General features: G+C 31.2%; 2 protein-coding genes across 2 annotated transcripts; one reads left to right on the forward strand and one right to left on the reverse strand.

Moving 5' to 3' along the window:
* Window positions 1-117: 117 nt before the first annotated feature.
* On the reverse strand, window positions 118-2321 carry LOC123299580 (2-methoxy-6-polyprenyl-1,4-benzoquinol methylase, mitochondrial). Its single transcript, XM_044881828.1, has 6 exons — window positions 2071-2321; window positions 1851-2000; window positions 1524-1786; window positions 756-844; window positions 386-497; window positions 118-319 (listed from the first exon to the last, which is right to left on the reverse strand). Exons 1-6 carry the CDS (start codon window positions 2222-2224, stop codon window positions 218-220), a joined length of 870 nt encoding a protein of 289 aa, XP_044737763.1. The 5' UTR covers window positions 2225-2321; the 3' UTR covers window positions 118-217.
* A 1408-nt stretch (window positions 2322-3729) lies between these two features.
* LOC123300452 lies at window positions 3730-13066 on the forward strand. Its single transcript, XM_044883027.1, has 3 exons — window positions 3730-5382; window positions 6560-9404; window positions 10150-13066. Exons 1-3 carry the CDS (start codon window positions 3843-3845, stop codon window positions 13064-13066), a joined length of 7302 nt encoding a protein of 2433 aa, XP_044738962.1. The 5' UTR covers window positions 3730-3842.
* Window positions 13067-13284: the final 218 nt, after the last annotated feature.

The following is a 13284-nucleotide window of genomic DNA, read 5'->3' on the forward strand; positions in this document are numbered from 1 at the left end:
GACTGTCTGAAAAAAGCTGATATGTGCCCCAATGCCACCCCTCATCAGACCGAAATTTTCTATATGAAAAACCTTTTAAATAAAAATGAAAAATCGAATTAAATAAAAATTCTTACGTTTAAATTTTGAATAAATAACACATTTTAATTACGTAGATACTTTGAGGACATTTTTCTGTAAATAAATTATATACAAAGAATTCAGAAAAATTACATAATTATAATTTAAATCCTGAATGTATTGCAACAACACCGCTCGTTAAATTTTCATAAGTTACATTTCGAAAACCAGCATCTTCTATCATTAATTTGAAATCCTCCTAAAAACAAATTGCCAGCATTATTATTATTTGATATTACAATATTGTTTTGTAAAATTTGCATACTTGATTTGGAAATTTTCGAATACTTTCGACTAAGTATTGATATGGTTTCCATTGACCTGCTATTAATTGACCTAATACTGGTATTACTTGAAATGAGTATTGATCATAAAGTCTGTAAAATATTAAAAATTTTAAATATTTTTTTAAATAAGAATTTGAACGTTCGTCCCGTTAAAATAATCGACAAAACTCATATTCACTAACATGAACAATAGTTAAATTACTCTGAATATGTATATTGAAACCTATTAAAATTAAGATTAGTTCTCTTATGCTTTTAAAATTATCTGTTTGTAATCCTGAAAAATCCTATCGGATAAATTTTATTTTAACAGGACGAGTATAAAAGCTTCCTAATATTAAATCATACTTTTGTAATATTTCATTATTCAAATGACTGAATTCTAAACACATAAATCGTCCGCCGGGTGTTAAAACACGATACGCCTCGCTTAAAACCTGAAAAAAAAATCAAATATTTAAACTTTTTTATACACGTATTTATCTACACTCACATTATAAAGAGGAATGATTTGATTTTTGTTTGTGAAGGATAAACTCAAAAACTACTGTTAACAGATCGATGTAGTTACACCTGTTCATTTGGTATCAAGAAATGTACAACGATCTGTTAACCAATCAAATTTGGTATCAGGGCAAAAATAATTTAATAAAGAATGCCGCCTTAGTTTCCAACGGGATGTAAGTAAAGCTGACCTTAAGGGGGCGAACTAAGCGAAGACAAGCGGGTTGAAGGGTAGCATTTGGGTCTTCAAAGTTGACATTGTGTATGTTGCAGTATATAGAGGGGATAAGTTAAGTAAAGATTGGATCTCTAAATGAATCACTGATTCACTAAATGAATCATTATCACAAGCGATTGAGAGAAAAGTATACTGTATCACTAATTAATTTCATTCTTTAAAGAAGCACAGCGAACTCCATGGACGAATGTTATTTTCCAAGAGGATGTAAGTAAAGTCTGTTGTCTAAATCTTTAAAATTGGTTTTCTAAATGAATCAACGATTCATTAAATGAATCATTTATGGAATACATTGAAATGAATCATTATCACGAGCGAAGTCGTGGGCAAAAGCTAGTTATGTTATATAATAGTCTAATTTACGTTTAACATACCTTGTCTATATTTGTAACATTACGAATTCCAAATGCTATCGTATAAGCATTATAAGAATTATCTTTAATTTCAGTTAATTCTTCAGCATTTCCACACATCCAACTAATATTTCCATTTTTTACTAAATTAAGTTTTTCCGCTCTCGCTTGTCCTACATCTAACATTGCCTGATTAATATCAAATACGGTTACATGACTTTGTTCGCTATTTATATCCGATTCCAAATTTTGTAAATATTTCAAAAAACGAAATGCAATATCACCTAAGAACAATTCGAATATTTAATCGACAGGTAAATTTGGTAATTATTAAATTCAATCACAAACCTGTTCCACCGGCGACATCCAACAATTTTGTTCCGTGGCATGGTCCTAATCGTTCAATAAATATATCTTTCCAAATTCTATGAATTCCTAAAGACATTGCATCGTTCATAACATCGTATTTTTCGGCAACCGTTTCAAATACATTATAAACTACAAAATTTGAATGATACAATTTCAAAAAGAAAAACTTTATTAATATTTTTGGGAAAACCGATCTCACCTTTTTTTACTTTTTCTTTTTCCTCAACAGTTTCAAATCCAAAGTGTGTATATTTTGGTTCTTCATTTTCTGCCGTTTTACAAAATATAGTTTTTGTTGAATGTAAGGTACGTACTCCTTGAATTAACTTAAACGTTCTTAATGTTTTCAACATTTTCGAAGTATCACAATTATTTCAAATATTTATTTCGTTTATTTATCTTTTAACGATTTATACGGAACTTGCATTCTTATTTATATTTTAAGGTTAAACGTCGTAAATTGTTTTGACATTTAACTCGCAAATTTTGAAAGCATGAGGCATCGTTTCTAAAGATAAAATAATGATTATTTTGATGAGATTAAATCAATGTGTATCTGTTATTGAGAAATTCTCATTTCTGAAAGAATCTTTTTCGGAATTCTAAATCACATCCCCTCTTTCCACAATTTTTTGCAAATTTTTATGGATTTTGACCAAAATTATTTTCGGGATCGAAAAAAATCATTGAGATAAGGCGGGTTGAGAAAGCTAGTTAAAAGAAGTCAACCCAAATAAATCAACCCCTTTAAGAAATAAGACGGAGTAGGCGAGAATGATCTAGTACAAAGGATGGCGAACTTTAATATGAAAATGGCACACATGAGACCATAGAAGTGTCTGTTTTTTAGTATTCATAAATCAACTTGGCGCTTGCTTCTGTGCAGCCCTTCTCATAAAAATTTGCATATTCCCTTTTTTCGACTTGGCACCCTTCTCCTACAAATTTGTCATTAGTATTTATTGCGAAAATGATAATACTAAATGCTATCAACTCAAAATTCGTTCATGGTAATAATACTTCATAGAGAACTTTGTAATCGATGGTATTGGTTCACCATCCCTCGTCTAGTAGAATATTTGTGTCATTGGTCGTTTTCAGAAAATACTTCGCTCATACAACGCGAATCCAATGAAACGGACGTTATCTAAAAGAGACCCATGCATTGTTACAGAAAAAATACATAACATATTTTAAATTTACTTCACAGACACAATAGCTCGAATTTCGATCACAAACGATTACAGAATGGATTATAAGTCGTTCGCAGCAGACAAATATGAATTACATTACTTATCTTATCATGGTCTAATGGATCATATTACTAAATTAACAACTACTAAAAAATATATTAACGAGAAAGATGTCAAGGGTTGCACACCATTACATTATGCATGCGCTCAAAATCATACTCAAGTTGCTAAATATTTAATAAACTTAGGAGCCGATGTTAATTGTCAAGATAAAAATTTATCAACTGCTTTACATTGGGCTGTGTACAACAATAATATTGAGTTGGTGAAATTATTGATTGAAAGAAACGCTGATGTTAAAATACAGGATTCAAATGGTATACAATCAATTCATTTGGCAGCATTAAAAGGACACATTGAAATATTTAACATCCTGATATCATTGGCAACGGGAGGCGAAATCACTGATAAATTAGGAATCACTCCACTTCATTTAGCATCACATTGTGGCCATGATGATGTAATTCGGGCATTATTAGAGACTGCCTCTTTTGATGTTAATGTAACTGACAAAAATTCAATTCAGGCTTTACATTTAGCTACTGGAAGTAATCATATTAAATCTGTTGAATTGCTTCTACAAAAAGGTGCATCGACTTCATACTTTGATTATTATGATCGTTTACCAATTCATTGGGCCTCCTTAAATGGTAATATTGAAGCTATAAAAAGTTTGACTTTGAAATCAAATATAGATGCAGCTCAAGCTTTAGATGCAATGGACAAATTTAAATATAATCCATTATTTTTAGCCACTACTTATGGGCATGATGAAGCTGTAAATATTTTATTACAGAATAATCATGCTTTAAATTTAGAAAGTGGCCAAAAAGAAATGTATCTGATGTTGACTAATTTAGAAGGACCAGATGGTGTTATTAATAAATATTTCGATGAATTAGCATCGTTACCAGGTACTTTGCACTGGGCTGTTGCCTTTTGTTCCAAAAGTATTGTTGAACGATTACTTGACAGTGGAGCTGACATTGAAGAGAAGGGAGCGCATGAAAATACGTCGCTACATACAGCTGCTTCGTTTGGAAATAAAGAAGTTGTTGAATTATTAATTGATAGAGGTGCTCAAATAGATCCCCTGGATAAATATGAAAGCACACCACTACATTGGGCAGTATCACATTGTCATTTAGAAATTATCCAACTTCTTTTAGATAAAGGCGCCAATAAAAGATATGCTTTAAGTTGGGCTGCATCAGGTCGCAATTTAAATATTGTTAAATTATTAGTTGAAAATGGATGCGATGTTAATGAATCAGATAACGATACTGCATATTCACATACACCATTAATGTGGGCAGCAATTTGTGGTCAGGCTGAGATCATTGAATATTTGATAGAAAATGGTGCCGAAATTATAAATACTATCATCAATTTTGATATAATACATTGGTGTGCGACCAATGGACTTGTGGATACAATTAAAATGCTCGTCGAGCGAGGTGTGGACGTTAATGAATTAGATTTATGTTTCAGTCGAACCCCTTTACATTGTGCAGCTATCGTTGGTAACGTAGAAGTAATCAAATATTTATTGAGTGTTCAGGGTATTGATGTAAATGCAGAAGAAGACAACTGCGATTTACCCATCAAGTATGCGGTCAACGGAAACCATCACGAAGTAATGAAAATGTTAATTGAACATGGGGCAGATATTAATAATGAGGATGGTTACATGGGTATACCAGTATTAATAGCAGCTGAAAATGGTAATCTTAAAACTTTAGAAATTTTAATAGATAGTGGTGTTAATTTAAACCCTGAAGATAGTTCACCACTAGCTGTAGCTGTGTCAAACGGTCATTTCCACATGATAGACTATTTACTTGAAAAAGGTGCCGACAGAAGAGAGTTTATACATAGTTTGGCTAAGATGGGTACCGTCAATGATTTATTGAAGTATATGAAACCAGGTGAGGTTCATGCATTAGATTTGTATAATAAACAAACTCCATTATTTTATGCACTTCATAATGTCAGTAATGTGAAATTCCTCATCGAAAATGGTGCTGATGTCAATCATCGAGACAATGAGAACAAAACTCCTTTATATTTAGCTATTGACTATGAAAATCTTGACTGTGTACGCATTTTGGTTAACAATGGCGCAAATGTAAATGATAAAATAAACGATATAACACCTCTAATGCTAGCTAAACAAAAGGCTAACTTAGATATAGTCGAATTTTTAAAAGATTATTGTAAAGCAAACTCCAGCGGATTTGATGGTGATGATAACCTAGGCTCGGGCTGATAAGCCGCCTTTTTGTAACGATATATATACAGGGTAAACCATTTTAATCTACTATGGATAATAGCTCGTTTATTTGTATTTAACTAATCAAAAAATAACTTTAACAAAAGTTGCTGAGTTTGATTGGGAACCTCATGTTCTGACATAAGATTGGACTTAGTTCCAGGTTGCTTTAATAATTTTGATCCATTTTTTAAGTTTTTTTTTTGATTGGTTAACTACAAAACGAGCTATTAGCTATAATAAATTAAAATGATCCAACTACAAAATAGGATTTTGATAACGATTTTAACGAAGTCAAAATCAAAAATTTTTACGTAAATACTTAAATATTGTATGGACTTAATAATTGTGTAGGCGTCAATTTTATTAGCTTTTTAGATTTGAACGCCCTTTATATGTTGCCGCCCCAGGCTCAAGCCTCGCGGGTATTAATACGAAATATTTACTTATTGATAAAATTTAAGGCAGGCCCTGATGGAAAAAGTATTTGAAGAAAGAATAATGAATTCTTTAATTACTTAATTTTTCTCGACTACTGCATGGAAAATATTGTAAATTAATATTCCAATTTCATCCAAATGCTTACATACTATTTTTTTTTACAATTAAAATTTTATAAATAAGGTAATAAAAATGCATTTTAATTTTTTGGAAAAACCCGTTAATATCTACTTATCCATTTCCTCTAAGTTAAATTCCAAAGTTTGATTATTATTGATCTACTAAAGATTTAGAAAACAAATATTTCGTTAAATTTGAGGTAGGTATGCTTTTGTTAACTAATCTGTTCTAATTAAAGGAATTTGTTTCAATTGATTATATTTTTTACGAGCTATTATTCTACATAGCTCTTATATTGATTCATATTTTGAGGTTATTCAACAACATTTAATATTTCACTCGAAACTGGAAAGTTTAGAAAATAATAATGGTGATTGAATGATTATCGCTTTAGCAAAACGTTCATAATTATTCCCGTTTTTTTAAATATTATAAATGATAATTTATTTTTGATATCTGTAATCTGTATGATGTCACAAATAAGTTAGGTTGTATTCGTAAAATAATTTTACTAAAATTCGAAACATTTGAGTAATAAGTACGAAATAAAAACTAGAATTGGTGCAAATTTTTACAGAAAAAAATGGAACATAAGTTGATAGGCTCAGATAATTATGAATTACATTACTTATCTTATCATGGTCTAATGGATCATATTACAAAACTAACAAATATTGAAAAATATATTAACGAGAAAGATGCCAAGGGTTGCACACCCTTGCATTTAGCTTGCGCACAAAATCATACTCAAGTTGTTAAATATTTAATAAACTTAGGAGCCGACGTTAATTGTCAAGATCAAAATTTATCAACTGCTTTACATTGGGCTGTGTACAACAATAATATTGAATTGGTGAAAGTTTTGATTGAAAGAAATGCTGATGTTCAAATACAGGATTCGAATGGTATACAACCAATTCATTTGGCAGCATTAAAAGGACACATTGAAATAATTAACATCCTGACACCAATGGGAAAGAGTGATGAAATCACTGATAAACAAGGTATCACTCCACTTCATTTAGCATCACATTGTGGCCATAATGATGTAATTCGAGCGTTATTAGAGACTGGCTATTTTAATGTGAATGCAACTGATAAAAATGCAATACGACCATTACATTTAGCGATTGGTAGTAATCATGATACAACTGCTAAATTACTATTAGAAAAAGGTGCTTTATCTTCATGTTTTGATTCTTATGGTCGAAGCCCAATGCACTGGGCCGCAGTTAATGGGAATTTAGAAGCAATCAAATCTTTAAGTTTTGATTCAGAATCAATGACACAGAATCGTTTGGACACATTTAAATGTAATCCACTATTTTTAGCCACTTTTTATGGACATGATAAAGCTGTAAATATTTTATTACAGAATAATCATGCTTTAAATTTGGAGAGTGGTCAAAGAGAAATGTATCTGATGTTGACTAATTTAGAAGGACCAGATGGTGTTATTAATAAATATTTCGATGAATTAGAAAATACTTATTCATTACCAAATACTTTGCATTGGGCTGCTGCTTTTTGTTCCAAAACTATTGTTGAACGATTGCTTGACAGTGGTGCTGACATTGAAGAGAAGGGAGCGCATGAAAATACGTCGCTACATACAGCTGCTTCGTTTGGAAATCAAGATGTGGTTGAATTATTAATTGATAGAGGAGCTCAATTAGATCCCCTGGATAAAGATGAAAGCACACCACTACATTGGGCAGTAGCACATTGTCATTTAGAAGTTATACAACTTCTTCTAGATAAAGGCGCTAGTGAAGAAAATGCTTTATGCTGGGCAGCAGCTTGTGGTAATCTAAATATTGTCAAATTATTAATAGAAAATGATTGTGATGTTAATGAAGAAGATGGAGATGAAGAATACACACGAACGCCGTTGATTTGGGCTGCTACTTGCGGTCATCCTGAAATTTTTGAATATTTATTGAATGAAGTTGGAGCTGAAATTACAAATTATGATGTTCTACATTGGTGTGCATCTAATGGACTTTTGGATTCTCTTAAAATGTTAATAGAACGTGGAATTGATGTGAATGAACTAGATTTATGTTATAAATGGACCGCTTTACATTGGGCAGCCATCGCTGGTAACGTAGATATAACAAAGTTTTTACTAAATGTTGATGGAATTCGCGTTAGTGGATCATCTTTTAAACGCAATTCACCTCTTCACTATGCGGTCCTCCATAATCATAATGAAATAATTAAAATGTTAATCGAACACGGAGCAGATATTGACGAGTGTGCCGATTTAGGTATACCATTACATATGGCCGTTGAAGCTGGAAATTTAGAAACTGTTAAAATTTTAGTTGAGGGTGGTGCTGATTTAACTATCTGTTTCGTTGATTTGCCATTGAATTTAGCCGTTCAATTTGGTTATATGGATATAGTGGAATATTTATTTGAAAAATGTACTGAAAAACAAGATTTCATTCATAATTTAGCTGAATATCGTACTGTAACTGATATATTAAAATATATGAAACCAGAGGATGTAAATGCGTTAGAGAATTATGAACGGACGCCATTATTTTATGCGATACTTGGCAATGACGATAATGTAAAATTTTTCATCGAAAATGGCGCCGATGTCAATCATAAAGATGAACAAGATCGAACTCCTTTGTATGTGGCTATTGAGAATGGAAAATTAGAGTGTGTTCAAGTGTTAATTGAAAACGGGGCTGATATTAATACTAAAATGCCTGAACATCCCATAATGCTAGCTATAGAAACATCTAATCTAGACATATTAAAACTTTTAATTGATAAATATAATGCAGATATTAATATCGTCTCTGACAATTTATGGAGTCCATTACATCATGCAGCGAACATTCCTGATAATGATGCCAAAAAATTAAAAATCATTGAATACTTATTATCGAGAAACGTTGATGTAAACGCTAGAGACTGTCAAGGAAGCACTGCTTTATATTTAGCAATGTATTCAGTGTTGCCTGATTTTGGACATTTTGTTTTGAATAGTGACGAATTTTCTTCAGATATAATTCTATTATTATTGAACAATGGCGCCGAAATTAACATAAAAACTTGTCAGGGGCGTACAACGCTTTCATTACCTGTCAGCGAAGGAAACATTGCATACGTGAAGTTATTAATACTTCATGGGGCTGATGTTAATTTAGATCCAAAAATTAAAACATGTTGCACTAAAAAGAATGATATTCCAATTCTTCGATTGTTATATAACGCTGGATTGAACCTTACTAATATAGCTCAAAATGACCGTGCAATTTTTGATTCTGATGTAGAATCATTTATTACGTATGCAGAAACGAATCCATTAAGCTTAAAACAATTGTGTAGAATTACTTGTCGAAATACATTTGGCAAAAATTATTTCAATATAATAAAATGTCTCTTGTTACCAATTACTCTTAAGAAATATTTATTATTCGATGAACTATAGAATTGTTATCCTTCTATTTCTATATAGACGCGGAAAACGCATCTCGTTTTCTCCCATGAAAAGCAGGAATATTAGCAACCCTGCTAATAATTCTTGTGCTTTTCGGCATACTCATCACAGTCTTTGATTCTGCCATCTTTCACGACATCTAAGTTAATTTTGACTTTCTTGGGTCAATCACTTTTTTATGTCTTAACTCTTTGGTACTGCAGCGTTTTTTTGGTACTGAGAGTGTTCTTACTTTCTTAGGTATGTTTCAAGTGCAAGTTTAGGATTTCGTACCCCAAAAATTTGTCGGGGGTTTTTTAATTTTGTAAATTTCACTTGTTATAAAAAAATAAAACATATATTTAAATAAAATATTACTATACTGTACAAAACAAAATAAATCTATGTTGAATATTCAAGTATTTTTCCTTCATGTGTTCGTAAATGTGTCTGCAGAACATGTTTTTGTATAAATGATAACGAACAATATGTACAAGAAAAAGGCCGTTCTCCAGTATGAATTCTTTCATGAACTCGAAGTGTTCCAGATCGATTAAAACTTTTTCCACATACTTTACATTCAAATTTGTTTGGATTATGTATTCTTTTATGACTTCGAACACCATCTTTATCTGTAATATTAAAAAAAAGAAATTGCACAGTTAATTGATTCTAAAACATTAATTTAAATTTTACGATATTTGTCGGTTTATAAATACAAATACAACAACAGTTTATAAATACAAAAATAAGGAAAATATTTTTTCCAGAAATAATGGATGGTAATATGAAGTTTCTCCAAAGCGACATTTTGCATATTTTATCACACGAAGGGCGGATTGATGAAATTACTAAAATATCATTAGTTGAAAAATTAATTAACGAAATAAACTGGGAAGGATGTACACCATTACATTATGCATGCGCTCAAAATCATACTCAAGTTGCCGAATATTTAATAAGCTTAGGAGCCGATGTTAATTGTCAAGATAAAAATTTATCAACTGCTTTACATTGGGCTGTGTACAACAATAATATTGAATTGGTGAAAGTTTTGATTGAAAGAAATGCTGATGTTCAAATACAGGATTCGAATGGTATACAACCAATTCATTTGGCAGCATTAAAAGGACACATTGAAATAATTAACATCCTGGCACCAATGGGAAAGAGTGGTGAAATCACTGATAAACAAGGAATCACACCGCTTCATTTAGCATCACATTGTGGCCATAATGATGTAATTCGAGCGTTATTAGAGACTGGATATTTTAATGTCAATGCAACTGATAAAAATGCAATACGACCATTACATTTAGCGATTGGTAGTAATCATGATACAACTGCTAAATTACTATTAGAAAAAGGTGCCTTATCTTCATGTTTTGATTCTTATGGTCGAAGCCCAATGCACTGGGCCGCAGTTAATGGGAGTTTAGAAGCAATCAAATCTTTAAGTTTTGATTCAGAATCAATGACACAGAATCGTTTGGACACATTTAACTGTAATCCATTATTCTTAGCCACTTTTTGTGGGCATGATGAAGCTGTAAAATTTTTATTACAGAATAATCATGCTTTAAATTTAGAAAGTGGCCAAAGAGAAATGTACCTGATGCTGAGTAATTTAAAAGGACCAGATGGTGTTATTAATAAATATTTCGATGAATTAGTATCGTTACCAGGTACTTTGCACTGGGCTGTTGCCTTTTGTTCCAAAAGTATTGTTGAACGATTGCTTGACAGTGGAGCTGACATTGAAGAGAAGGGAGGGCATGAAAATACGCCGCTACATACAGCTGCTTCGTTTGGAAATAAAGATGTTGTTGAATTATTAATTGAAAAAGGTGCTCAATTAGATCCCCTGGATAAAGATGAAAGCACACCACTACATTGGGCAGTAGCACATTGTCATTTAGAAGTTATACAACTTCTTCTAGATAAAGGCGCTAGTAAAGAAAATGCTTTATGCTGGGCAGCAGCTTGTGGTAATTTAAATATTGTTAAATTATTAATAGAAAGTGGGTGTGATGTTAATGAAGAAGATGGAGATAAAGAATACACACGAACACCTTTGATATGGGCTGCTACTTGTGGTCATGCGAATATTTTGGAATATTTGTTAGTAGAAGCAGGGGTTGCAATTACAAACTATGATATTCTACATTGGTGTGTATTTAATGGGCTTTTGGATACTATTCAAATTTTAATTGAACACGGGATTGAAGTAAACGAACCAGATGTATTGTTTGGAAGAACTGCTTTGCATTGGGCCGCTATCGTTGGTAATATAAATGTAATTAAATATTTACTGAGTGTTGATGGCATTGATGTAAATGTTTACGATCACGGGCAATTGGGTGATTTGCCTATTCACTACGCAGTTGATAGAAGCCATTTTGAAATAGTAAAAATATTAATAGAAAGCGGGGCATATATTGATAGGGTAGGAAATTTAGGTCTACCGATTCTTATGGCGATTGAAGCTGAAAAATTGGAAATTTTAAAAATGTTTATAGAAAGTGGGGTTGATCTTGATGCATGTTATTATTATCCAGAAACTATGCGTTCTTATGGCTCACCACTACGTTTAGCCGTACGTTTAGGTCATATGGATATAGCAAATTATTTACTTGGCAAAAATTGCGAAAGTAAGGTATTTATTCATAATTTAGCTGAATATCGTACTGTAACTGATTTAAAAAAATATATGAAACCGGAAGATATAAATGCGTTAGACTATGATGGACGTACACCATTATTTTATGCAATACTTGGTAATGACGATAATGTAAAATTTCTTATTGAGAGTGGTGCCGATGTCAATCATAAAGACGAATCAAATCAAACTCCTTTGTTTGTGGCAATCGAGAAAGAAAAATTTGAGTGTGTTCAAGTGTTAATTAACAATGGGGCCGATGTTAATATTAAAATGTGTAGACACGGTATAACACCTATAATGCATGCAATACAAAATTCGAATTTAGACATATTAAAGTTTTTAATTGATAAATGCAAAGCGGATATTGATATCTTTGATAATAATTCATGGAGTCCATTACATCATGCAGCAAATATTCCTGATAATGATGATAAAAAATTAAAAATCATTGAATATTTATTCTCGAAAAATGTTGACGTTAACATTACTAATTGTCGAGGATGTACTCCTTTTTATTTGTCAATTCTCTCTTTGTACGAGATCAACTCTTATTTCTATATTGATAATGAAGATTCCGTAGAGATAATTGAATTATTATTGGAAAACGATGCTGAAATCAATGTTAAAACTTGTAACGGGTTTACACCATTATCAATTGTTGTCCGCGAAAAAGACGATGAACATATAAAATTATTAATACTTCATGGGGCTGATGTTAATTTAGATCCAAAAATAAAAACATATTGCACTAAAGAGAATGATATTCCAATTCTTGAATTGTTATATAACGCTGGATTAAACCTTACTAATATACCACAAAGTGATCGTGAAAAATTTGATCCTGATGTACAATCATTTATTACGTATGCAGAAACGAATCCATTAAACTTAAAACAATTATGCAGAATATCTTGTCGAAATACGTTTGGTAAAAATTATTTAAAGATAGTAAGAAGTCTATTACTACCAAATGGGGTTAACAAGTTTTTACTTTTTGATCAATTATAGAATAGTTAGTAATATTAGACAATAATTATTTTTATAATCAATTTTGTTATTTTTTAATTCTATTTTTATAATTCATAAAAGATTAATTTATAAAAAAAAATATAATCAAATTTTCTAAGCACTTTCTTTAAGCCTTTTATTTTTTATCCTTGTAAGGTGACCTTTTGTTTTTAATTCTTCTCTCAAAAGAGAGAATAAGACAAGTCAAGCTGTCTTGT

The sequence above is a fragment of the Chrysoperla carnea genome, chromosome 5 (assembly GCF_905475395.1).
Source record: "Chrysoperla carnea chromosome 5, inChrCarn1.1, whole genome shotgun sequence".
NCBI lineage: Eukaryota > Metazoa > Arthropoda > Insecta > Neuroptera > Chrysopidae > Chrysoperla > Chrysoperla carnea.